General features: G+C 45.7%; 3 protein-coding genes across 8 annotated transcripts in view; all 3 read left to right on the forward strand.

Moving 5' to 3' along the window:
• Positions 1–623: 623 nt before the first annotated feature.
• Positions 624–4,102, forward strand: PRRT2 (proline rich transmembrane protein 2). Its single transcript, XM_036738527.1, has 3 exons — positions 624–1,730; positions 2,181–2,313; positions 2,669–4,102. Exons 1-3 carry the CDS (start codon positions 750–752, stop codon positions 2,677–2,679), a joined length of 1,125 nt encoding a protein of 374 aa, XP_036594422.1. The 5' UTR covers positions 624–749; the 3' UTR covers positions 2,680–4,102.
• Positions 4,103–4,714: 612 nt separating this feature from the next.
• On the forward strand, positions 4,715–7,106 carry PAGR1 (PAXIP1 associated glutamate rich protein 1). 5 transcript variants are annotated; one of them, XM_036738524.1, is made up of 4 exons: positions 4,715–4,763; positions 5,324–5,846; positions 6,372–6,454; positions 6,706–7,106. In XM_036738524.1, exons 2-4 carry the CDS (start codon positions 5,350–5,352, stop codon positions 6,903–6,905), a joined length of 780 nt encoding a protein of 259 aa, XP_036594419.1. In that variant the 5' UTR covers positions 4,715–4,763; positions 5,324–5,349; the 3' UTR covers positions 6,906–7,106. The 5 variants fall into 5 exon arrangements, with proteins under 5 accessions (XP_036594419.1, XP_036594421.1, XP_036594420.1 ...); XM_036738526.1 differs by having other exon boundaries at positions 4,736–4,763; positions 5,327–5,846; XM_036738525.1 differs by lacking the exon at positions 4,715–4,763 and adding an exon at positions 4,856–4,917.
• Positions 7,107–7,143: 37 nt separating this feature from the next.
• Positions 7,144–26,603, forward strand: part of LOC118831269 (major vault protein) — a 32,611-nt gene continuing 13,151 nt past the window's right edge. Inside the window, exons 1-3 of one of the 2 annotated variants that reach the window (XM_036738514.1) lie at positions 7,144–7,561; positions 15,869–16,048; positions 16,422–16,620. In XM_036738514.1, the coding sequence (XP_036594409.1) occupies positions 7,506–7,561; positions 15,869–16,048; positions 16,422–16,620 (435 nt within the window). In that variant the 5' untranslated portion in view covers positions 7,144–7,505. Of the gene's footprint in view, positions 7,562–7,638; positions 7,715–15,865; positions 16,049–16,421; positions 16,621–26,603 lie in introns of those variants that run through there. The other variant, XM_036738515.1, reaches the window with a different exon arrangement.

Here is a 26,603-nt window from a genome sequence, read left to right on the forward strand (position 1 = left end):
AGGGGCGTGAGGGAAGGGAGGAAGAAGGGATGGAGAGAGTTACCAAACAAGGGAGATTGGAACCAGTTTGAGGGGGGATGGAGGAGAGATGGGAGAGGAGATAGAAAGGAGGTGTCCATCTGCCTGGGAGTGGGTTCATCAGCGTGCCTGTGAGACGCTGCATTTGGTAAGCAAAGCGGTGACTACCTGCCTCCTGCCTGCCTAATGCTCGGGGTCTGGGTCTGCCTATGCGCGTCTGCATCCCTTTCCATGGCTGAGTTTCTCTGGATGACACAGGGGAGGGGGGCCCTGAAGAAGGTGGGTGTGGGTGGAGAGCTGAAGGAGGGCTAGCTTTCTGCTCCCGGTACCCAAAGGGTTAACCCAGGTCTCTCCTGCACTATAAAGACAGCTTAGTGAAGGAGAATCTCACTTTCTAAGGCACCCCGTCACCTTCCTCACTTCGAGCTGGAAGGAAGAAAAGTCTCAGCTCTTTCTATTACTTACCCAAAGCTGCCAGCCTGCCCTGGAGCCGGGAGGGAAAAGCAAAGACCTCTTGAGGTCCTTCCCTCTGAATCTGTGGACACGTAGCCATTACCGTGCCCCTTCAGAGTCAGAGGTGCCTCTATTCAGAGCCAGCTGAGGCTCCTGGGCTCCATGTTCTACACTTTCCCTTCCCCAGACCCAGCTGTGTCTCCTCTTATTCCAGGATATCCTGTTGCTGCTCTCTCCCCTTCCCCCACTATCCTATCCCTCCCCTCTCCCATCTCAAGATGGCATCCAGTGGCTCTGATGGGGCAGAGATGAAGGGGGATGAGGAGGGTACCTCAGCCCAGGGCGAGGGGACTGGAACTACTCCTGGAGCAGAGACCACCCTTCCCCAGGCTCCAGCTGGGGCCCAGGACATCAAAGAGACCCCCCAAAGGGGTTCAGATTCCACCAGACCCTCAGATGAAGGCCTAGAAGTGGGGACATCCCCTGAACAGACAATAAAAACTTCAGAGGCACCAGAAGGGATCCCAAACCCAGCCAAGAACATAGACTCCATAACAGACCCTGGAAGTTCACTGGCAGAACAGACCCCTGGAGCCGACTCACATCCTCAGCCAGAAACCTACAAAGAATCTGTCCCAGCCCCAGAAGGGAGCAAAGAGCCAGCCCCAGAAGGGAGCAAAGAGTCCGCCCCAGAAGGGAGCAAAGAGTCCGCCCAAGAAGGGAGCAAAGAGTCCGCCCCAGTTCTAGAAGTAAACAAAGAACCATCTCCAATCCCAAGCCCAGAAGCAGAACAGGAGACTAAGCAGGAACCAGTGTCTGACCTCAGGCCAGTCCCCCAGCCTACATCTCCTGTCCAAAAGGCAAAGCCTATCTCCACAGCCCCTGAGGACCTAACGGAGGACCTGATGGAGAAACAAGAGAATGGGGCAGCAGTGCCAGTGCAGGCTGGAGAGGGGGACAAGGGCACAATTCCTCAGCCCCACTCTCCTCCTCCACCCAAAGGCCCTCCAGCCAATGGGGCACCCCCAAAAGTGCTCCAGCAGCTGGTGGATGAGGAGAGAGGAGTTGGGGGGCATGGTGCAAAGCCTGGCTCCCCCAGAGGCAGCCTAAGCCGCCAGCCCAGCTCCCTGCTAGGGGGGCCAGGAGTTGAGGGGGGCGAAGAGATCCCAAAGCCACGTGACTACATCATCATCGCCATCCTGTCTTGCTTCTGCCCAATGTGGCCTGTCAACATTGTGGCTTTTGCTTATGCCATCATGGTGAGTCCTTGGGATTCCCCACCTTCCCTCTGCCCTAGCTCCCTTATACCCTGGCTCAAGTGCTCTCCATGTCTGTGACTGGGAAACCCCAGGGATGAGGGGGGTGGGAATTGGGGGGAGAGTGTTTCTTATTTCTGGGCTACCTTCTCATGGACCGAGAACCACATCTCCACCAGATTCTGGGCTTCTTCCTTTAGATTTCTGTCTACTTATTCCTCAACTTTGACTTTATCTCTCCCTGGCCCTTGTATCCCAGAAACTTCCTCCAAAACCCTCTACGTCCCAGGGAGGGCTAAAGGGATAAAAAGAGTTTTTGACCTTATATTGACGATCTGTTATCCTTTTCTCCTCCTCTCTATACATTATGACTGACACTCTGGCTGAATAATGATGGTCGCCACCTTGTTGGGCCCTCACCATGATCCTCAATGCTGTTGGTAACCACTCCAGTCTCGGAACAGTCTACAGCAGGGTGATGTGGATGGAGCTCAGCGCCTGGGAAGGGTGGCCAAGCTGTTGAGTATCGTGGCATTGGTGGGTGGGGTCCTCATCATCATTGCCTCCTGTATCATCAACTTTGGATGTGAGTATGAACTTGGGTTGGTTGGGGAGTAGGGTTGTGTCTCAGGCTAAGGATGGGGAAAGGGTTGGGTGAGTGGTGGGTGTTTATGGTAGAGCCTGGAAGTTTCTAGCCAGAGAACTGAGTGGGTGGAGAGGGGTTGGTTTTCTTTGAAGGACTGTGGCTCTGTGGATACAGAGCTAGATTTAAGGAAAGGTGGAACTGGCTGTTAGTGGAGGTCTAGCATCACTAACCTCATGTACCTGCTCTCTCTGTCTCTGTTTCTCTCTCTCTCTCTCTCTCTCTCTCTCTCTCTCTCTCTCTCTCTCCCTCCCTCCCTCCTCTCCCCCATCCCCATCCCTTTCTGTCCTCTGAACAGTATTTAAATGAGAGGCTCTACCTTGTGTCCCTACGACTTTTTCTTCTGAACTACCAGGGGTCCATCTCTTCCCTGGGGTGAGGCCTAATGATGGCCCCCACTACCAGCCCTTGATCCTGCAGAGACCCAGGGAGCTGGATCGGGGCCTTGTTTACGGTATCCCTTTCCCCTCCTCTTCCTGCCCTTTTTCTATCCTCTTTGCTCACCTGCCAGTCTTTCCTTTCCTTCTTTCCACCCCTTTGCCCATCTTCTCTTGCTCCCTCCCGTTTCCCTCTTCCTCATTTTCTTCCCATATGCTCAGCCTCCTTTTCTCCTTGTTCACGGCCTTCTCCCAACCTCTCTTTTCTTCTCATCACGTCTTTCCCAGTCCCGAGCTGCCCTTTTCTCTCATTTCCCTTTCCATCGACTGCCTCAATTTCTTACCTTGCCCCTTCCCCTTTCCTGGGCATACTACAAACTGAATAGACTGAAGTAGGGGCTGTGGTGGGTGACCTGACCCTGTTCCCCACCTCCAGCTGAACAGACTGATCTTTCTGAAAGCCTCCCCTCCTCCTTCCCTCATAGGAAGGGGTTGCCAGGGGCTCTGCCCAGCTCAAGTTGGGGAAGGGAGTGATGGTGGGACATCCTCCTGGGAATGATATGCAAAAACAAAACCCCAGCCTATCTCTGACTGTTCATTCTCTTCAAAGACAATTCCTGGGAGCAGACTAAGGGTCTGCCCTCCCAAATATCTCCCTGTGAATCAGAGTATGGGGAGAGAGCTGCATTGAGGGGCATGAGGGGAAGGGAGGGGGGTGGGCCTTAAAGAGTTTCCTAATTTCATGGGGGGGGGAGGCCTGGGGTGCATTGCTGTTTGGTCTGTGATGCCTGTTCTACTCACATACCACGCATGAGGGAATGGAACTGGGGCGGGTAATTTCTAACCTGGGGGCGTGCTGGCCCAGTCGAGTCACCCGGGCGCTGTGCCCTAGTCTACATCCCCCTCCCCTGACTGCCAAAAGGAGAGGATTTTAACAGTTTATTTATATATTAGTTTATTTATAGGGGGAGAGTTGTGCCATTCACGTGCTTTGTAAGAAAAAAAAAGCCAAAAAATCGGACCAAATGCCCAGAGGCTGAACTCGAAGCCTGGGCTTGCAAGGGGCGGGTCCTCGTAGATTTTTTTAAGGGGACAAAGGCGACTTTGCCTCACAAGGAGGAGCAAGAGGTTTGGGGTGGGGAGCTACCCAGCCCAGCTGGCAGAGAATTTTTTTTTTCCTTTCTTAAAAAAAAAAGTGTGGGGGGGAACCCACAGATCTAAAAAACAAAACAAAAAACCAAACCACACACACACACACACACACAACAGAATTGTCTTACTGGTTACCCATTTTGTATGAAGGATGCTGCATGAATCTGAACACCAATAAACTGAGATTGTGCATGAGACGTTGCTCCCTCGGCTTCCTCTGTCCATCTGTCAGTCCGCTCCCGCCCAGAGCTCTTTCCTCCCCGCCCATTATCAGTCTCTAGGTGGTCCTAGGCACACCCTACTCCCAGAACTCAGACGGCTCTCCTGCAGCGCCCCCCTCCCCCACCAGCCTCAATTCCCTCGACTGTAAAATGGGTATGGTGATACATGCGCTGCCTGCCCCCTAGAGTTGCAGTGAAGAAAGCGCTTTGCAAAGCCTAAAGCGATACATAGGTGTGTGATAACCGGTCGGTTCTCACTCTCCTCTCAAGACCCTTAAGATATCGAGCCTCTGTGAAAGCCGGGCGCGGAAGGGGGGTTGGGGGGGGAGGGTGGGACTGGATGGGGCGGCGGGGAGAAGGTGCAGTGAGAAAGCTCATGCCTACGCCAAGCAGATTTGGTGCGGTGCGCACGCGCGGTCGCGGTGGCCATCTTAACTCCTGGCAGAAGCCAAACTGGCCGATTACAGGGCTTCACCCTCATTTTCGGCACCTCAAGTCCTGCCCCAGACGCATGCGCCTACTATGGTCGGAATTGGAGTGGGGGGGGGGTGATAGGGGGTGGGCAAGGGTGCTACGCCAGGGGCGTATCCGATCTCCTCGCGCTTGGGACAGAAACGCGGGTGGACGTCGCGTGGCCGTGGGGGTTGGTCCCGGGATCGACCGGGGGGGGGTGGAAACCCGTGTGGATGCGCGCGCCGCGGTCGCTGGGGCGGAGAGTTGGGTGGGGGCGGAGTTAACGTGGGAAAAGCGCGCGCGCGCGTGGACTCTCCTCGCTCAGCGGCCCATCCCCCAGTCCTGTACGTGTCCGACCCCCGGGGGAAAAGGGGGAGAGCCAGGAGACTCCGTCTCATCTAGGTGTGTTGCCTTCTCTCCCGAGATGGCTTCGAAAATTGGGGGTGGGGGCGTGGCTTTTTGTAAAGAACTACTTTTCCTCTTCCTTACGCTTTGAGATCCCGGGGGAGAGTCCTGGGGCTGATAGTGAAGACCCTGGAGGTGGGGGGCTGGGTGGGGGCGGGGAATGGGGAGAGGGGAGGGGTGCAGCGAGCCCTTATGCCGCCAGCCTGGAGATCCCCCTTGCGGATCCTACTCTCTCGATTGGGATTGGGGATCCCTATTGTTGACTCACCTCCCCCTGAGGGCAGGCCAGTGCCTCGAGGCCCACGCTCCCCTGAGCTGTCAGTCATTGTAGGGCTTCCTCCCCAGCAGTTCAAGGGCCCTGGCCCAGGGCCATGGAGTCCTTGGCGGCGACCAAAGCGGCGCTGGAGCCCGGGGAAGGGGAGGTGACTTCTGGCCTGGAGGCTTTGGCTGTGGAGGACCCTGCAGGGGCCCCTGCCCGGACTGACCCAGCCCAGGAGGCAGAGGAGGAGGGAAGGGAAAGGCCCAGAGAAGAAGTCCAGGTGGAGGTGGAAGCAGAGGAGCCCGCCCTTGAAGAGGCACAGGTAGAACCAGCAGGTACATCCGAGGAGGAAGAAGAAGACGAAGAAGATGAAGGCAAAGAGGACTGGTGTGTGCCTTGCAGCGATGAAGAGCTAGAGTTACCCCAGGATGGGGAACCCTGGATGCCACCTCCTGCTGAAATTCGAAAACTCTATGAGCTGCTGGCCACCCATGGGACTCTGGAGCTCCAGGCTGAGGTTCTACCCCGAAGACCTCCCACTCCGGAGGTCCAGAGTGAGGAAGAGAAATCAGATGAAGAGCCTGAGGCTGAGGAGGAGGAAGAGGAAAAGTGAGTGAGTGTAGCAACCTCCTGGTACACGGCACCAAAGGAGAAGGGATGGGAGGGAAAGGCCTTGATAAGAGCAGGGTGCAGACAGGTCTGGGAGGAAGCTATCATTTAGAGCGCACCTGCAAGTGCTTTACTGCTATCTCATGTGATCCTCTCTACAGGGAGAAAGCAGCAGGTGCTGTGATGATCCCCATTTACAGATGAGGAAACTGAGGCAGACAGAAGTGAAGTGACTGGCTCAGGGTCACACAGCTAGTGAGTGTCGGACGCTAGACTTTATCTCAGGTCTTCCTAATTTCAGGCCCAATACTCTATCCACTTCACCTGCGAAGCAGGCTAAATGCCTAGGGAAAGATGTAGGGGTAGGGAGGCCAAGGAGTAACGAACAGAAGCAGGAGGGAATTAAGGGGCAGAGACTGAAAGAAACCCAAAAAGCTGAGAGTAATCCCCCCCACACCCCTGCACTGGGGGTGTTGAACAAAGGAAGCTGCCCGACAACCCTCTCTCTCTTTTGCCTGGCCCCAGACCTCATGTGCCCACAGAATTTGACTTTGATGATGAGCCCATGACGCCCAAGGATTCTCTGATTGACAGAAGACGTACCCCAGGTACGGAACTGGGGAGCTTGTGTGGAAACAGGAAGGGAGGGGAGCAGGTGGGAGGTTCAGAGGGAGAGAGAGCATCCTTCCCCCCCCCCCAAGCCAGCGAGGCATAGCTTTGCGCCCCCCGCCCCGCCCCCCACTCCAGGCGCAGTGGAGTTTGTGTAATTGACCTTAACTACTCACTCTCCGGAGCCCCTAGCGGTAGCGGGGCAGCTGGGCGCGGGGGCCTCAGTCTTCCCATCCGTGCGCTCCTCCAGGGAGCTCTGCCCGGAGCCAGAAGCGCGAGGCCCGCCTCGACAAGGTTCTCTCCGACATGAAGCGGCACAAGAAGCTGGAGGAGCAGATCCTCAGGACCGGCCGAGATCTCTTCAGCCTGGACTCGGAAGACCCCTCGCCTTCGACCACTCCCGTCCGACCCACGGGAGGAGGGCTCTTCTTGAGGCAGCGGAAATACTGAGGGAACGGGGGGGGGGGGGCTCACCTCTGCAGCCCCCCGAGCGCGAGCTCGCTGGGAGAAGGAGCTAGCGACTGGAGGAGGGCAACGTGGTGGGCTGGACCGTGGTTTCGGGGGTTGTTTTTGTAACTGAGTGGTTACATTTTAAGTTTTTTTTATGCCAATCTTTAGTATCTAAATAAACGCTGTGCAGCTAACCCCTCACCAACTCCCCTTTATCCCCTGGCTGCGGAGGAGGGGTAGTTAAGCCGGAGAAACTCAGAAGTTCAGGCGGCTTTGCCGTTCCCTCCCCGCCCCTCTCCATTGGGGGCGGGGAGGGGGGGGGAACTTGGATAAGGAAGGCCCCAGGATTCCTTGGGAGTTGGGTGCAAGAGACTATGGACCAAAACTTTGGCTTTTCCTCCCAGGCTCCCAAAGTGATGGGTTTAGGAAGTGGAGCCCTTTTCCGAGGAGAGTGGGTTGCCTTCCCGGCGGAGTAAGCCCCTTCCTTCGCCCCATGCTCCGAGGGCCCTTTAAATGCTCCGGTCCCACCCCTCCTGGGCTGGGGCTGCCAGGAAGTCTACAACGGGGGGGGGGGGGGGGAAGACCTGCGACTCTTAAGGGATGAAATCTCGGCAACGCCGACAGCACCTCCCTCCCGGTGGCCCTGAGACCCCTCCGTAAGTGCTCTCCCTACCCCCGTTCCCACTTTCCCTAAGGAGTGTGTTAGGGCTGGGCGAGGTCGGGGTGGAAGACCGCTCGGTGACCCCCTAGCCGGAATCCTGGGGGTGCCGGGGAGACCCGGGAAGTGCTCAGATAGCAGGCTAGGAAGGCGTGACCCAGGTGAGTTGGTCCCCTTCTCCCCTCCCCACCGGCAGCCAGTTCCTGATCCTCCCTTTAGGCTGCCTCTCGTATCGGATTCGATGCCATTGCTAGGAAAGGCTCGAGCGTCGTTGGGGCTTTTCCCTAGCAGCCCTCTTCATTTCCGGAAAGGGCACTTGGCAGCGACCAGAACAAGTGGGTGTGCTGCTGGGAAGTGGCCCTGGGGGTCCTCGGAGAGTTCCCAACCTACCGAGTCTGTAAAACTTACCTCCTGATGGGAGTGCCCCTAGCCCCGGGATTTGTGGTTGAAGAGCGTTCTGGTCTCTTACCCGGAACTAGGCTTAGCATTCTCCTGCGGTTAAGAGACCCATTTAGTGCTGTCCACATCCCAGCCTCTTATCTGTCCTGAGGACAGACTTTTCCGATTGGCTCCCTGGCACACTAGACCAAATATCCCTTCTGGGGCGGGCCGGACTGAAGTGGAACGCAGTCTCCTACTCCTCCTCACCTACAAGGGGTCCGACTTTTGGGGTCAGCTTAGCCTCAGGGCATCCCTTTTCCCAATGGGGAGGGGCGGGGACTGTGTATGAGTCTGGGAGCTCTTGGACTGTACCGGATTAGGCCTGAGGACACTGGGAAGACTTATATACACCCACAGACTTTAGCAGTAGTTCTAGGTAACTTTCTTATCTTATGCTTGGCCTCAAATCAGCCCCATTGGGATATTAACACTTAATACAGTTTCTGTAACTTTTCTATAACTTGAGTTCAGTGTGATAATAGATCCTCTGGAATCCTCCTCTCCCTCTAATTTTGCATTTACCTTTATCAGTCTTTGGCCAGCCCTCTGGGCCCAAGTCCTCGAGGAAAGAGTGTCTCAGTGTTGAGGTCTAGGGGTGCTGGGAACCCCGAATTTGCCTCAAGCCTTCTTTCAGTCAAAGACAAGGTTTATTAAAACTCCTTATGAGCAGGATTTTAAGAATCCGCCCTATTGGCCAGATTCTAAGAAAACGAGCTAATACAAGCTGGCCAGACTCTTAAGAAATCTGAGCACTTTAATGGGGGCAAGATGGACCCTTTTGTACAGAAAGACTGCGGGAAGATTTGTATGTGATCAAGGAGTGGCCAATAGTTTGGGGTGATTGGGAGGTAAGAGAGAAGGGGTCTAGATGGAATTAAGGCATGGCGGAAATAGCCTGGGTGGTGCCAGGTGCAGACTGAGGGCCACAGTGGAAGGGCAGTTGAAAGAATTATACTGGCATGGGCCTGGTGCTTTGGGCAAATGCCAGACACTTGCCTCGGTGGCTTTAGGGTCGTTTTAGGGGCCCAGTGTAAATCCCATTCCATCCCCCATCATTTGGACCCACCCTTCTAATTTGGCTCTTCAGCCTTGACTCATTCTGGTATTCATAGTGGGTTTGCCAAGAGAAAAGCAGGAAGCAAAACAAATGGCCTGGAAACCAAAAAGGACCTTTAGAAATCATATAACTTGATAATGGGTGGGGCATTAGAGATTATGACTCTCCTTTTGCAGATAAGAAAACCTATCTAAGGAAGAGGAAAAAACCATGCTCCTGTTCTTGACCCCTAGTCTTCACTCCTGTCCCCTCAATAGGCTTCTCAGAGGTTTTTCCACTGACAGTTCTTCTTTAATAGTCCACTCTTACCAGTTCCCAAGAAGGTGCAGTGGGTAGAGGTGGGGAGTTTCTGAGTTCCAGTCTGGCCTCAGACCCTTAATAACTATGTGACTTGGGGCAAATCACTTTACGTTTCCCAGGTTCAGTTAATTGCATCTTCCTCACAGGGTTGTTAGCTATTATACACTAGCTATATATAGTAATTACTAGTTATAATTATTCATTGGTTAGGCCAAATGGAAACACCTGCCCCCAGAAATAAAAGCATATTGATATAAACGCCATCAGTGTTCATACATTCAACAGATGTCCCCAAAGTATCTATTATGGATACAAAGATAGTTTATAGGATGCAGTACCTTTCAAAGGAAAGTTATAAACAAGGTGTTATTAAAAGTAGTTTGTGGATCTTTCAACAGAAATTTAGTAAAGCATCTATTGTGTGCACTGGGTCCTGAGAGAGAACATGAGGGAGCTGGCCCAGCATAGAAGATAAAGAAGCAGACTTGGTCAAGAAACATTTTATAAATAATGTGTCAGTTCTCTATGCTCAAGATACTAATGTGAAAAAAGTCCTTGTTCTTGAGGGACTCTCGGGGAAGTAGCGTTAAAAAACACCTATGTACATGGTGAATTCGGGGTAGCATTGAGAGGAACTGGGAAAGACCCCTGTGGAAGGTGAGGTTTGAGCTGAGACTTTTAGGAGACAGGTGAAGAAAGATTGCATACCAGGCAATCGGGGAAAGACAGCTAAAAAGCACAAATTTGGGAGATGAGTATCTTGTGCAGGAAACAGCAAAGGGCCGGGTATCTACTGAACTCTAGAGTTAGATAGAACTAAGTAAAGTGTGAGAAGACTGGACAGGTAGGAAGCAGCTTGTGAAAGTCTTTAAAAGCCAAACAGAGGAGTCCTGGAAGTAATGGGGAGTCATTAGACTTTGAATTGGAGGAGGGTGAAACATGATCAAACTTGCACTTTAGAAAAATCACTTAGGTGATTGAGTTGAAGGTGGACTAGGGTGGGGAGAGACTTGAGTCAGGGAGGCCCGTCAGGAAGCAGTAGTTCAGGCGAGGTGATGAGGGCCTGCACTAGGGTGGTGGATATGAAAGGAGAGGAGACAATATCAGGACTTGACAATGGATTGGATATAGAGGAGGTGAGAGAGAGTGAGGGCTTGGAGGTGGCACCTAGGTTGTGAGCCTGAGTCACTTGGAGGATAGTGTTATCTCTTTATTTAGTAAAAGGCTGGTGAGGAAAAGGGGAAGGGAGAGAGATACTGAGGTTAAATTGTCTATGGGACATACAGTTTGAGATTTCTAGTAGGCGGATGGAGATAGGAGTCTGAAGGTCAGGAGGGTATTTCAGACATTTACTAGCTATGTGACCCTAGGCAAGTCCTTATGACTCAGCCTTTTCCTTGAAGGGGATAGCTCTTCCTCAACAGGATAGGGGTAAATGGTCCCTAACAGTCCGAGGGTAAACCTTCCCTTGAGTCAGATGAGTTTGAAATGGATAGGTAAGTCTGAACTTTGGGACAGTCTTCCACAAAGCTAAAATGCTGCCCTGGGATTCAGAGTCCTCTCTTCATCTGGGAGGTTTTACTATGATGGGTGAAGTCTGAAATAGTTGAGGAAAACAATGGTTCAAGCTTCCAAATATATTAATTTATTAAGCGATGCATGCTGATTGCATAACAGATCAAGACCAGACCTCCTCAGCTCACCCCTGGACCCTGAATACAGAAGGAGATGGATTTTTGTGCATTAAGAGAAAACAATTAACGAGATATAATCCAGGATACAAGATTTCTGATATCTAAGTGGAAGAAACATTAGGGACTTTCTAAGTTAGGTGGGAGAGCGTGAACAGGTACAATTTCCTGAAATCAGGAAGAGGTTTACCCCTCTCCCCCAAGTGTCTGTATTCAGTTAAAGGAACAAGGAAACAATAATTGGTGGATCAGTACTGGGCCAGTTTTCAGATTTGCTTTAGAGGTATAATTATGAGAAAACTACCTGCATCAATCTTCAGATCCAACTGGATTTCTGGTCACTTATAACCTAGGTCCTTAGTTAAGAGTCTCTAAGCAGCAGGTAGAGGTAGTCCAGCTTCCCAGCCATGAAGAGCTAGGTTTAAATAATGCAATAAAGTTTTCTCACAAGACAGAAAATGGACTAAACCCATAACTGAATAGAAAGGGAACTGAGCCAGATCCAGAATTAAGTCATAAGATGGAGTCAGTGTGGTTTACTCAATTTCCACATCCTCTGTGTCAATTTCCTTATTTGTCAGATGAAGAGGCTAGATTCAGTGGCCTCAGAAGTCTTTTCCAATAATAAAGCTATGAGCCTGTGAACCTTAGTATCATAGTTTATGGTCACAAATAGGGCCCGTCATCATAAATGCACTAACAAAGTACCGAGGAGTGCCATGTGAGATCCAAGGGGCACAGTTACTGCATGGGGTAAAATCAAGACAGATTTCATGGCAGAGGGGTTGTCTTTGAGTTCGGCATTAATAGAGGAGGAGAGATTCAACAGGCAAGGAAAGAGAAGAGAAGGCATTGTAAGCGTAGTAAATAGTATAAGCAAAGGATTGGTAGTAAATGAGTAGTGAATGTTTGAGCAGAACTGATCAGGTTCAGCTGGAGGGAAGGCTATGGCTAATGAATAGCAAAAGGAATTCAGACTTTACCAACGTGGAGGCACTGAAGACTTTTGAACAGAGGAAGTGATCTGTGATCTTGGATTTGGAGCTGGTGGGGGGGGGGAGCAAAAAACAACCTTAGAGGTCATCTAGTTAAACCCCCTCATCGTGCAGATGAGAAAACTGAGTCCAGCGGAGGTTAGGTCACACAGTGAATAAGTAGCAGAAAAGGAATTGAAGCCAAGGTATTGAATCTCTGTGTTCCCTCCATGAACCACCAGTTGTGTCTAAGATTATTTTGTTATTAAGGATGGATCACTCAGAGGAGAGAAAGTAGAGGGAAGAAAGCCTGTTAAGAGCCTTTTTTTCTTTCTGTGAAGTGGGTCCTGACCCGCTGGCCGGTTAAGGAACTCCAGAGATCAACCTGTCTGTTTTCCACCTTATCTCTCCGGAAGACTTCTGTCCCGCTTTTGGGATTCAGCCAAAGCAATACTTGGGGGAAAGTTTATATCTCTAAAAGTAGAGAGAGAGAGCAGATGAATGAATTGGGCATTCAACTAAAAAAAACTAGAAAAAGAATAAATAAAAAATCCCCAATTAAACACCAAAATGGAAATCCCAAAAATCAAAGGAAAAATTAATAAAATTGAAAGAAAGTAAGAAAACCATTGAACTAATAAAGCTAGGAACTGGTTTTATGAAAAGAAAAAAAAGATAAACCTTTGGTCAATTTGATTTGAAAAAATGAAAGAAGAAAACCAAATTACTTGTATCAAAAATGAAAAGCGTGAATGCACCACAAAGATGAAATTAAAGCAATGATTAGGAGTTATTTTGCCCAATTATATGCCAGTAAAACTGACAATCTAATTGAAATGGATAAATATTCACAAAAATATGAACTACCCATATTAAGAAGAGAAAAAAGAATACTTAACCCTATCTTTAAAAAAGTAATTGAACAGGCCATCAGTGAGCTCCCTCAGAAAAAATCCCAGAGACCAGATGAATTCATGAGTGGATTCTATGAAACATTTAAGCAACAACTATTTGGAAAAAAATAGGTAAAGAAGGAATCCTACCAAATTGCTCTTATTGACACAAATATGGTTCTGATACCTAAACCAGGGAGAGCAAAAACAGAGGAAGAGAACTATAAACTAATTTCCTTAATGTATATGGATGTGAAATTTTAAAATAAAATACTAGCAAGGAGATTACAGCAATATATCACAAAGATCATACACTATGACCAGGTAGAATTTATACTAGGAATACAAGGTCAGCATAATTGACCATATCAATAACAACAAAAATCATGTTGTGATAGATGCAGAAAAAGCCTTTGACAAAACACAATATACATTAAAAATAATAGATATCCTAGGAATCAGTGGAGCCTTTCTTAAAATCAGTAGTGTCTGGGGGCAGCTAGGTGACACAGCAAGTCTATGGATAAGGGATAAGTTCATAAATAAACAAATGATAAAGACTGCAAAGATAAAATGAAAAATTTTAATGATATAAAATCAAAAAGCTTTTGCACAAGCAAATGGAAACAGATAATTGGGGAAAAAATCTTTGTGACATTTCACTGATAGTTATAATTTCCAGGATAGGGCAGCTAGATGGCGCAGTGAGTAGAGCACTGGCCCTGGAGTCAGGAGGACCTGAGTTCAAATCCAGCCTCAGACACTTGACACACTAGCTGTGTGACCTTGGGCAAGTCACTTAACCTCAATCGCTCTGCCTTACCCCTGCAAAAAAAAAGAAAAAGTATCTACCTAAGATCAAGAGCAAGTATTATCTTTAATGGGAATAAACTTGAGGACTTCCCGTAACATCAAGGGTAAAGCAAGGATGTCCATTATCACCATTATTATTCAATATCATGCTAGGAATGCTAGCTATGGCAATAAGACAAGAAAAAGAAATTGAAGGAATAAAAATAGACAATGAGTAAATAAAATCATCACTTTTTGCAGATGGTATGATAGTATACTTAGAGAACCCTAGAGAATCAACTAAAAAACTAGTTGAAACAACTTTAGCAACATTGCAGGATATTGTCCCATGTAAATTCAATAAAGGTAAATTGAGGTACATAACTCCAAGCAAAATCAGTTTATTGGCAGTGACCCATACAGCTGTTAACAAAGTGGGCTAGACTAGCCACTGCAGTAAAGCCAGTAACTCCAGTGAGAAGGTTACCCTCTTTATTGACACGCAGCAAAGAAGGGGGTCTTGGTCAGTCCTCATGACACGTTATAATTGGCTATACTAGGAAAAGTGGGCTGGCATTCAGGTGAAACTTAGTTTTCTGTTAGAATAGTCAACTTTTCATTTTTATGATGCTTATTTGCCATGTCCATCAAAGTTTCTGTTGGCTTTGGTTTGAAGTTCACCATCCTCAGTGGATGTCAGTGTTATCAATTACATTACTCTCTAAATGGTCTTTTTTGCTTATGCTCAGTAAGAGCTTCCACAAGATGACATGACCAAGTGTCGCATGAAATTTTTATTTTTAGTTGTCTTTAGGCTTCTAATGAAACAATTGCTTCAGTTCCTTTGTCTTTCCAGGAAGAATGTGTGAGCCATCCTTCCCATTTGGCTTAATTCTTTTGTCTTTTGATTTCACTTGTGAGACTGTCTCTATTGATACGGGTCATTTCTTCTAAAAATATATCCAGTCATTGGCTATTGGACATAAAATCCCACATTTAGAGTATTTGCTCTTGAGTTCATCTTTATATATGTCTAAAAGTTGCGTTTCTTAGCACCTTCTACCCTCTTTTCTACCATTCTGCCGCCATTTCTGTGAGGGAGTCATACAAGACTGAGGATCGTTGTTTGTTTTCTCCTTCAAGGTTGCTTTTGCCAGAGAATCTTATCACCTAGTGGGCAACCAGCTGGTGATGAGCCTCTCTATATGTAGTATCTACTTTGGTATTCAATCTGTCACCAGAATTGTATTTGAAGCCTTTCTAGTATAGTAGAGTCTTCCAGATCTTAAAATTTATTCATAAACCCTTCAAGGAACCAGGATCACTTCCATGAAATAAGGCATTAGAGAAGGATTTTGCATAGTTTTATTATTTTAAAAACTTAAAATCAGGACTTGCTAAGGGTAGGCTTGGGAGAGCCTAGGATCTTAGGGCTATTAGCTCAGTGGTCATCTAGTCTAACCCATACCTGAACAGGAACTTCCTGGACAACATCCCTGGCCAGCAGTCATCCACTGGAGGAATGGCACTGAAGGAGAATCCCCTACCTCCATTCCTTTTTTGGGCAATTCTTAATTATTAGGGAGTTTTTACTTACATTAAGCTAAAATCTCCTTCCCTGAAACATCTTCCTGTGGTTCCTCATTCCTCCCTCAGGAGCCAAGCAAAACAAGTCTAATCCATACCTCTTCCATATGATGGCCCTTGTAATAGATAATGGCCCCCAAATCTTCTTTTTCTCATGCTAAGGATCTTGAGTTCTTACAACCATACTGCCATGTGAGGAGGAATTGGGGAGGTGCCCTTAAGCAGCATGAAGGGTACCCCTTTTTGTTTATTTTTGAGGCAGTTGGGGTTAAGTGACTTGCCCAGGGTGACACAGCTAGTAAGTGTCTGAAGCTGGATTTGAACTCGGGTCCTCCAGACTCTAGGGCCAATGCCCTATCTGCTGTGCCACCTAGCTGCCTCTTTGTTTTTATTTTGCTGGTCTATGTTAAAAAGGGAAGCAATCAAAGTTTTCCCCAGGAGCCTAAAATCCATTTTTTGTTTAACCTTTTTTCTTAGCCTTGGTTCTCTCCCTCCCTTTCTTCATTTTTCTTCTCTGCTCCCTGTGGCCCCTTCCCTATCATTCATTTGTATTCTTTTTCCCCATACCAGGAATCCTGTATTAACCACTCCTGATTCCTGCCATCTTGACTCTGAAGTCACCATGGCAAATAAGGGCGATTCCATCATCCGAATCCCCCCATATCACTTCATTCATGTGCTTGACCAGAACAGCAATGTATCCCGTGTGGAGGTTGGGCCCAAGACCTACATCCGGCAGGACAATGAAAGGTCAGTATGAGTTCAGGAACCACTGAGTCCTGAAAAGGAAAGATATAGAAAAAGAAAAATTTTGGGCAGGAGAGGGGTAGGAATATTTCCTGATCTGGCTATACTCTCTCCAGGTCATTCATTTCTGTCCTTATTTCCAGAGAGGAGTGATAGCTCATCCAAGCTAGTGTGGACAGGCAAAAGGGTTTTGGTCTGTTGGAGGAATATGTTCCTTGCTCACCCATTCTAACCTTTCACTTATTTGGGAGTCCATGTCTTCATTTTTCATCCTCCAATTGGCCTGCCCTCTTGGGGATATGTCTGGCTACATGGGAGGAGTTAGAAGAGGAGGGAAGGTCTTTGCAGTCCCTCATACTTTCCTCTTATTCACCAGGGTACTGTTTGCCCCAGCGCGCATGGTTACGGTCCCACCACGACATTACTGCATTGTAGCTAACCCTGTAGCCCGAGATAGAGGGGGCTCTGTGCTGTTTGATGATGCTACAGGACAAGTGCGACTTCGGCATGCAGACCTAGAGATCCGGCTGGCCCAGGACCCCTTCCCACTGTACCCAGGGGAGGAGCTGAAACAGGTACCCAGAATATCTCCTGTGTCCTTGCTGTGCAAGGGCTGGAAGACAAAGGAAAAATGGGTGAAGGGCAGGGCTTTTGCTAACTCCAAAATTAGGTTGTATAGAGTTGAATTAGCAAGGGAATCCTTCCTAACCTACCCACCCTAACCTCCTCTTCACTTCTGCGCATTGGCATTCTCTATGGAATACTTGTCATTCTTTTAACACATTCATACTTTCTCACCTCCATATTTTTGCTTACAGTTGCCAGTACCCCTCTTTGCCTGTTAATGAATGACCAGTGACTAAATGATTCTGCTGAGCTGCTGTGGAGCTGATTTCTTACAGAGTTTTCTTGGGGGCCATGGCAACACTCTGTTGGTCCTTTTAAACATTTCATTTGTTGACACAGATAACATCACCCTTATAGAATTATTAAAAACAATAAAGTGGTGGGATAGAATCAGAAAGGGAAGAAATCCCTGGGTGGGATTTCCCCATTGACCTGACCTGAGTTACTTGAACAAGTCATTTACCTCCAAACTTCATCATCTTTATTTTTTTTTAATTTTTAAACATTTTATTTAAAATTTGGAGTTCAAAATTCTATCCCTCCCCCCTCCCTAAGATGGTAAGCAGTTAGATATTGGTCATACATGTACAATTATGTAAAACATTTCTATATTAGTCATTTCGTACAAGAAGATTCAAATAAAAGAAAAAAAGGGCAAGAAAGAAAGTGAAAAATAGCCTGCTTCAGTCTATATTCAGTCAATATCAGCTCTTTCTCTGGAGGAGGATAGTATGCTTCATCATTAGTCCTTTGGGATTGTCTTGGATCATTGTACTGCTGAGAACTAAGTCAATCACAGTTGATAACTGTACAGTGTTCTGGTTCTGCTCACTCAGCATCAGTTCATATAAGTCTTTCTAGGTCTTTCTGAAGTCTGCCTGCTCATCATTTCTTATAGCACAATAATATTCCATTACATTCACATACCACGGCTTGTTCAGCCATTCCCCAATTGATGGGCATCCCCTCAGTTTCCAATTCTTTGTCACCACAAAAAGAGCTGCTATAAATATTTTTGTACAAATAGGTCCTTTTGCCTTGTTTTGGATGTCTTTAGGATATAGTCCTAGCAATGGTATTCCTGGATCAAAGGGTATGCATAGTTCTATGGACCTTTGGGCATAGTTCCAAATTGCACTCCAGAATGGTTGGATCAGTTCACAACTCCACCAACAGTGTATTAGTGTCCCAGTTTTCCCACATCCCCTCCAGTATCCAACATTTTCCTTTTTTGTCATGTTAACCACTCTAATAAGTGTGAGGTGGTATCTTAGGGTTGTTTTAATTTGCATTTCTTTGATCAGTAGTGATTTAGAGCATTTTTTCATATGATAATAGATAGCTTTGATTTCTTTATCTGAAAACTGCCTGTTCATATCCTTTGACCATTTATCATTTTGGGAGTGACTTGTAGTTTTATAAATTTAACTCAATTCTCTATGTATTTGAGAAATGAGGTCTTTATCAGAGATACCTGTTGCAAAAATGTTTCCCCAGTTTTCTGCTTTCCTTATAATTTCAGTTGCATTGGTTTTGTTTGTCCAAAAACTTTTAAATTTTATATATTTGAAATTATTTATTTTCACATTTTGTAATGCTCTCTGTATCTTCTTTGGTCCTAAATTCTTCCCTTATCCGTAAATCTGACAAATAAACTATTCCATGCTTTCTTCATTTGCTTACTTCATCATCTTTAAATGAAGGCATTGGATCAGAATGGCATTTAAGGTCCCTCCTTTCTCGTTAGGCATCTGTGAGCCTATGACTATTCTGGACAGAGCAGCCACAGAATGTATGTATTTAGAGTTGCTTATCCCATGTATTTTACCCTAGACCCCCTCTCCCCTATAATACATACTCTCTCTTTCCCGGTAACTTCCGTAATTATTCTGTTTTCCTCAGGAGGAAACATCTCACTTCATATTACTTTCAACTGTTTCCTGCTGAAGGAGTGTGTGTGTGTGTGTGTGTGTGTGTGTGTGTGTGTGTGTGTGTATATAATATTTTCATACACACGTATTTGTTTATATGTACATATGTGTATATATGTGTACATTCATACACATGCACACACATTTGGCCAGGCAACAATTACCTCCTCATAGAGTGAAACAAAAAAAATCTGTTGCTGGTTTTTTTTCTAAAACATTAGATTGTTTTGGTTAACTGGTTTCTGACCCTCTCCATTGATTGCTGCTGCAGAACCTATACCTCAGGGAGATACTCACTCTGATATAGCAGAGCCTAGAATAATGTACATAAAATAGGCAGAAAGTTTGAATTGGAAGTTACCTTAGACTTATAAACTGAGTCATCAAGGGGATGAGGGCTCCGAAGCCATTTATTTTAATCCAATCAGAAGCATTTATGAAACACCTACTATGTGCCAGGTAAGACCAGAATGAAATAGTACCTGCCTTCAAGAAATGGGGGTAATTTGGGGTAAGGTATTTTTTCTTGAAGAAAGTAGGATAGTTATGGAAGCTGGGGGGGAGGCATTTAGATTCTGTGTTATAGGGGAGGAGAGTTTGAGGTAGGTATAAGCAAGATTAAGCTACTTTTCCTAAGACAGCCCAGACCCTTTAGTCATATTCCAGCTGGGGAGAGAACATGACTACAATATAGATATATACAAATCAGATACAAAATAACTTTGTGTGTATGGGGTCTGTAGTGGTAGGGAGACATTAGTAGCTCAGGAGTCCGGGAAGGACCTCATGCCAAAAGTGGCTGAGGAAATCAGAGATTCCAAGAGGTGGAGGAGCAGAGGAAGAGCATTTGGCAGGGGGAGGGGAGCAGCCAGTGCAAAGGCTTATGATGACATGAAACATCACGGGGAGAGCAACAGGAAACTCCCTTCTAAGATACTCGCTAAGGTCAACCAACCTCCACTGGAAGTTTTTCCAATAATGAGGCAATTCCTTGTTTCCTGAGGTAGCCTATTCCGTTTTTTCCCTCAACTCTCTTAGGACATTTTTTTTTTAAATTATAGGATGTTCCAAAAGTCTTAGTGCAGTTAGAACAATTGAAGCTTAAGACTACACTAAGACTTTTGGGATACCCTATTTAGTGTTAATACCTACCTCCCTATAATTTTCACCATTTTGTTCCCAGTTTTTCCCTCTGTAGCTAAATAAAATAAAGCCAATTTCTTTTCTACATGTCAACCCTTAAAAGTATCAAAGGTATCTATCATGTCTCCTCTGAGTCTTTTTTTTCTAATTTTACTTTTTATTCTGAGTAGAAAATAAATGTTTTCGTGACTCCCTCTCTCTCCTTCTCTCCCCTGCTCTTTCCCTCTCTCTCCCTCCAGCCTTCTTTCTAGCTCCATTCCAATCTTCCTTCTCTTCTCCCTTCCCATCATCTGCACTGGAAAAAAAATCTCTTTTAATGAATATGTATAGTCAAAAGCAATTCCCATATTGGACATGTCCAAAAATGTATGTCTCATTCTACACCAGATGATAAGGTTATCACCTGTCAGGAGGTACCTACTGTGCTTCATCATAAGTCCTCTAGGATTGTGATTAGTCATTGTATTAACCAGAATTAAATCTTTCACAGTTGTTCTCTCCTTTCCTAAGGCTAAACATTCCCAGTTCTTTCAGCTGCTCCTAATTTGGCATGGTCTCCAATACTTTTACTATCTTGGTTGCCCTTCTCTGGATGTCCTCCAGTTTATGCATGTCCTAAAATGTGTTACCCAGAACTGAATTTAGTGTTTCAAACGTGGTCTGACCAATTCAGATTACAGGGAGACTATCGCTTCCCTAGTCATAGACAGTTCACTTCTATTAAGGTAGGCTAAGACAGCATTAAGTTTTTGGATATTTTCCTGGTTCTCCTATCTGTACAGCCACTCTTTCTCAGGCTCTTTTGCTAGTCTTTAGTGTCGTCTCCATGGGTATCCCCCTCTGTCCTAGGACCCATTGTTACTATCTTACTAATATCATGATCTCACAGGGTTCAATTAGCATCTCTGTGCAGAAGATTCCCAGCTATATATCCAGCCCCAGTCTTTCTGCTGAGCTGCAGGTACTATCTCCTGCTGCACCTCAGGCATTCTTCTCCAGGCTCCACTCCTGACTCTCTGAACTTTCTCTATCACACCACAGCAGTATTCCCACCCTAGAATTTCATTCTTTCCCATGGCCCCTTCTGATTGTCTGGTTCCTCCAGGCACCTCCATTTTAAGGAAGGCACCCAGGCCATCCATGCCTTCATTCCTCACTGGGCTCCATTCCTGGCTATCCAGATTTTCTCTACTGTCTTTCCTTCCCTGCTTTCCCTCCCCTTATCCCCTCCTTTTTAATTTCTTTACATGTGTTGTCTTTCATTAGTATGTAAGATCCTTGAAGGCAAGGAATATATTTCTTTCTGCTTATATTTGTATCCCTGGGGTGTACAGGTGTTCAGAGAAGACTAGTACCTCTGGTGTGAGTGCTGCTTTCCACCTTAGGTGTTCACCTGCCGCCCAGCTCTTAATTGTGGCTCCAGGAGGCTGTAGCATGTGCAGCAGCCACATCCCAGTAAACAGTTTCAGCAGATGGACTAAACCAGGTTGAGGGTAACTGGGGGGCCTTAAATGCCTTGGTGATTTAGGGGGGTGTCTAACCCAGGCATGTGAAGACTTCCCCAAGTGGAATGTTCAGATGAGAACAATTTGTTCCAACATCCATGAAGGTGGCTGAAGCAGGTGCTGTGGAGCGCTTAGAGCATGGCAAGACACTGAAGATGCCACAGGCATCTACTGCACTTTAGGCTGTCACCGGTCATCTTGACTCACCACTGGAATTCAGTGACTCTGGAAAAGAGAGCGAGGCTGACAACTTTGCACAACTTTACCTCCCTTAAATCCGGTTATGTGCAAGTCAAAAGACATTGCCCATACCATTTTCCCATTTTTACCTACCTCAAAGTCCAATGTTGATAGGCAAGTGAGGATACACTAGGAGTATAGTCACACCCTGCACACAGGGGGCCGAGGGCTTAGGGTCCTCTTCTTGAAGCAGTGGGATTCGGCAGCCTGCTGGCTATCTGAACAGCCTTTTTTAAAGACCACACTGCTCAACTCCTGGCATGAGGAAGGGGCTAGAAAAGGTGCCCTAAAAATTACCTGCTTCACCTAACCTAACCCTGGTCTGCTTAATGTGGGAGGTGGCTACTGTGGGAAATGACTGACTTAGACCCTGTTTTGTTTAGACCCCTAGCTTATTTTCAATGAGCATTATTCAGTTTGATATGATTCCATAAGGGTAGTGATTATTTCTGTTATACTTATCCATTAATATACATTTAGTCAGCATGATCCAATAGTATTAGTACATATTTACATATTTTTATTTGGGGATTAGATAAGGTAAGATAGATTCTTTCTTATAATAGGCCCTGAAACTTTATGACGTTTTAAGTTCAATTTCTTGTTATAAAGTTCACTTCCTTAATCATAGGCAGATAACTAGAGAACCTCCACCCTTTCTTTCTGCTGAGTAAGTAACCAAGCCCAGCATGGTGGAGATGACTCAATGATATGGAAGGTCCCCCAGCTATTTTTGATTACCCCTCTACCTTATTCCTTTGTGGGAAGAGACAGACCTATGGGCACTTGACCAACAGGTGACCCTGTCTTCAAGTTGCTGAAGCTGCCTACAACTCTCTATGGCTGATATGGGGCCAGTGAATGGCAATCAGCTCTGCCCATTTTTGGAATCTTCTACTGGTCATTGATTTGTAGGCTTGAACTGAAGGTTCTCCTGGAAGATCAAGATATAAGTCTATCAACCAGCAAGACTGTATTTTACTTTGCCTCATCTGTATCTTCTGGGTATCAAGCACTATAAAACTAAAGCCCTGGAAGAAGGGGGCATCTCAGGTGGTGAGGAAGATTGGAGGTCCTATTCATTAAGGGGGATGGGGTAGGAAGGTAGGTTCTTTTGGCTCAAAGATTAAAGGGGCCATCCCTTGATTAACTTCTTAAAGAGGCCTATTCACTGAATGGGCCTTACCTCACTCACAGTGAGCACCTGAAAAGATCTTAGTCTAAAAGGGCCAGGGTCTCCCAATGCATCCTGGGCCCTCTCCAGTTGTCCTGATGAATATCTGGCCACTGGACCTAGATAGCTTTGGAGGAGAAAGTGAGGCTGCCCTCCATCACTCAAATCAAAGTCAGCTGCAAATCATGTCGTCATTTCCCTGGTGTCATGGTCTTCTTGGAGAACGAAGGACAAACACAACAATTGGCTCAGAGCTCTGCCTCAGTTTCTTTTATTGTAGATTGTACATTTTTGGCCCCTACACTATCCCACCCTGCAGTCAAAACACAAAAAAGTGCAACAGCTTTTTCAAAGATAATTCCATTCTCTATTGGTACATGGAATGTGCACACACTTATGGACAACACAAAATCCAGTAAACCTAAAAAACAAACAGTTCTTGGTGCAAGAGAACCCAGCAGATATTGTATCCAGATAGCAGTCCTGAGTGAAATAAGGCTGGCAAATGAAGGCTAGTTTACCAAAGTCAGAAGTGGATATGCATTTTTCTGGAGTGGCTGCAGTGATGGGGAGAGTGGTGAAGCTGGCGTAGGTTTCGAAATCTAAACTAATCTAGTCAATAGACTTGTATGGTGTGCAGCTTTTTGTTCACAGATGATGGTGCACTCAATGCAGTCTCTGAGGCTGAGATGCAGCAAAGTACGGATCGATTTCCTGCTGCTTGTGCTAATTTTGGCCTAACAATTAACAGAGGTCTTCTACCAGCCAGCATCACACAAGTCATACATGGAACCATCGGTTACAGAAAACAGAAATTTTTAATGTTGTGGATAAATTCACTCACCTTGGCAGTATACTTTCAAGGCATGCACACATGGATGATGAGGTTGATGGATGTATTGCCAGAGCTAGCCACGTGTTTGGGAAGCTTCAAAGGAAAGTATGAGAGAGAAGAGGTACTAGGCTACCTACCAAACAGAAGGTCTATAGAGCTACTGTGCTGACCTTACTGTTGTATGTCTGTGAAACCTGGACAGTATACCAGAGCCATGCCAGGAAACTGAATTGCTTCCATTTGAATTATCTTAGAAAGATTCTTAAGATAACCTGGCAAGATAAGATAGCAGACACTGAGGTCCTTTTTCCAGCTGAACTGCCAAGCATTTAAACTCTACGGCAGAGAGCGCAACTCCAATGGGCTGGCTACGGTTTTTTTGAATGCCAAATGCACATTTGCCTAAAACACTATTTTACAGAGAACTCACACAAGGCAAGCGCTCACATGGAGGTCAGAAGAAACAGCACAAGGACGCTCTCAAGGTCTATTTGAAGAACTTTGGAATCGATGGCAGACACTGACAGAGGACTACCCAGCTTGGCACGCCCGAATCAAAGAAGACACCGTGCTCTGTGAGCAAAGGAGAATTTCTGTAGCTCACGGGAAACATGAGATGTGCAAATTTAGAGACATCTCTGTTTCAAATGTTCACATGGACTATTTCTGCCTTCCAAGCTTGGGTTGGTGTAATCAACCACAGTCCGTCACATCTTGACCCCAACATAGTGATGTCATTTTGGTCCTCTTCAAGCAACCAACCATTTGTACCCCTAGTGCTTAACATAGTGCCTGGTACATAATGAGGGCTTAATAAATGCTTGTTGACTTGACTTGCTGCATAATACATTTGACCCACATAGAGCTCATAAAATACTTTAACAACCTCTGGTCCTTTCCCTGAGAATTTTTGTCTACCCGTACGTCCCAGTTTTGTACTCATAAAATTTTTTATTTGTTTTTCAACTAAAATGTTCGACTTTAAATTTAATAGGATAGAAAAAAACTTATTAAATTTGGCCCACTCTTCTACCTGTTCTGATATCCGTGGATCTCTATTCTCTCATGAGGTACAGTCATTCTTCCTCATGGGATCTGCCTGTTTCCCAAACACTAAGGACAGCACCCAATAGAGAGCTTTCTGCTAGACAGCTCTAGCTAGCTAGCTCCTTCCAGGTTGGTATTGCTATTTTTTATTATTTACTTCCAGTCTTTTACCTAGTTCTAAATCTCCCTAACTGCCAACTTATTTTTCACATCTGTCTGTCTTGTTCTCAACAACATTGTGAGAGATTTTTACTAGTGCCCTGCTGAAATTTGTCTATGATATTTTCTGAATCTGATAACTTAAAAAAAAAGAAACCATCCAGAATTATTTGTTCTTAGTGAACCCATACTGGCTCATAGTAATTACTAGTTTTCTTTCTCAGGATCCAAAAACCACCCATTTAAAAATTTTGTCAAGAATAAACTTACTAGCTTAAAATTTGAGAATCTGCCTTCTTCCATTCTTTTTTTTTTTAATTAGAACATTTGAATGTCTCTAATAATACTTCCTCCTATTACTCATGACTCTGCTTAACTGCCATTGGTAATTTTTTAATTGCATATGCAAGTTCTTTCAGGATTCTGGGATAGAGTTCACCTTGGCAAAGTGGCTTGACCATAATTGAAAGCAGCCATAATCTGTCTTACCACTTCATCTCTTGACTTTTGTTTCAATTGCCTGTTAACCATTTTTGTTTAACCTTTCCCAGTCCAAAGGTCGTTCTTCTTGGTAGAGGGGAAAAAAAGCCAAAATGGAGTAATTCTGCCTTCTTTTAGCCTTTGTCATTGTCATATCCACCTTGAGGAGTGGTCTTCTGCCTGCTTTTTTTCCTGTTGCTTTTATCTTTGTTTTTAAAACCCCATTTTACTGTCATTACTTTTTGTTGCAAGTCTCAGCTCTTTCAAGGCTTGGCATTCTTACAGATTCAGGATACATTTTTGTATTTTCTCAGTTACTTTGCTCATTTGCTTTTCCAGATTCAGAGTTTATCAGTGATGTCTCTACATAACCATTTGGTCTCTCATTAACACATTTTTCTTACTCATGGGAATCATTTATATTCACCAGCAGAATTCATTCTGGAGAGGTGCCTGCCTTTTTCTCCCCTCTCCCTTCAATCCTTTGTTAACCTACTTTTCCTTAAGAATTTCAGGCTGTGGGATCCTATTCTTCCTCTGAACCCTTTGAAATATGTTCTTATAGAAATGATGAGCAGGCAGATTTCAGAAAAACCTGGAAAGATTTGCATGAACTGATGCAGAATAGAGTGAGCAGAACCAGGAGAACATTGTATACGGTAACAGCAGTATGTCTGATGATCAATTTCGATAGACTTAGCTCTTCTCAGCAATACAATGACCTGAGACAACTCCAAAAGACTCATGATGGAAAATGCTATCCACATCCAGATAAAGAACTGTGGGGTCTGAATGCAGATTGAAGCATACTATTTCTCTTTTTTTTCCTTTCTCATGGTTTTTCCTTTTTGTTGTGATTCTTCTTTCACAACATGACTAATGTGGAAATGTTTAATGTGATTGTACATGTATAGCCTATATCAGATTGCTTGCTGTCTTGGGAAGGAGGTAGGGGTGGGAGGGAGGGAGGGAGAAAAAAAACTTGGAACTCAAAATCTTATACAAATAAATGTTGAAAACTATCTTTACATGTAATTGGAAAAAATAAACTACCAAGTGGGGAAGAAAAGAAATATGTTCTTGTAAAATTAAAGGGCATGACAAAATGTGTCAGTATTCCTGTGTTATCCTAGTGATAACTAAATGCTAAGGTGGCACCATCACTCCCTCCCACGATTCCCATCATTTCACCAGCCAGCTTTTAATCTAGACCAAGAGTCTTAATTACCCTCTTTTTATAGAGGAGGAGGCTTGAGCTCAGAGGGATTAAGCAACATATCCAAGGTTGTACAAAGCTATTAATTGGAAGAGCCAGGACTCAGACCCTGAGCTTGGGATTCCAGTCCAGTGCTCTGTGTACTACACCACACAATAGTGTGATACTTGGGCATTTACTACTTATGCCTAGGAAAGGGTT

The sequence above is a fragment of the Trichosurus vulpecula genome, chromosome 9 (assembly GCF_011100635.1).
Source record: "Trichosurus vulpecula isolate mTriVul1 chromosome 9, mTriVul1.pri, whole genome shotgun sequence".
NCBI lineage: Eukaryota > Metazoa > Chordata > Mammalia > Diprotodontia > Phalangeridae > Trichosurus > Trichosurus vulpecula.

Coding starts and splice junctions, on each gene's coding strand:
- PRRT2 (XM_036738527.1), top strand. CDS start 750: ATGGCATCCAGTGGCTCTGATGGGGCAGAGATGAAGGGGGATGAGGAG. Junction 1,731..2,180: donor CTTTTGCTTATGCCATCATG/GTGAGTCCTTGG, acceptor TAACCACTCCAG/TCTCGGAACAGTCTACAGCA.
- PAGR1 (XM_036738524.1), top strand. CDS start 5,350: ATGGAGTCCTTGGCGGCGACCAAAGCGGCGCTGGAGCCCGGGGAAGGG. Junction 5,847..6,371: donor GAGGAGGAGGAAGAGGAAAA/GTGAGTGAGTGT, acceptor GCCTGGCCCCAG/ACCTCATGTGCCCACAGAAT. Junction 6,455..6,705: donor TGACAGAAGACGTACCCCAG/GTACGGAACTGG, acceptor GCGCTCCTCCAG/GGAGCTCTGCCCGGAGCCAG.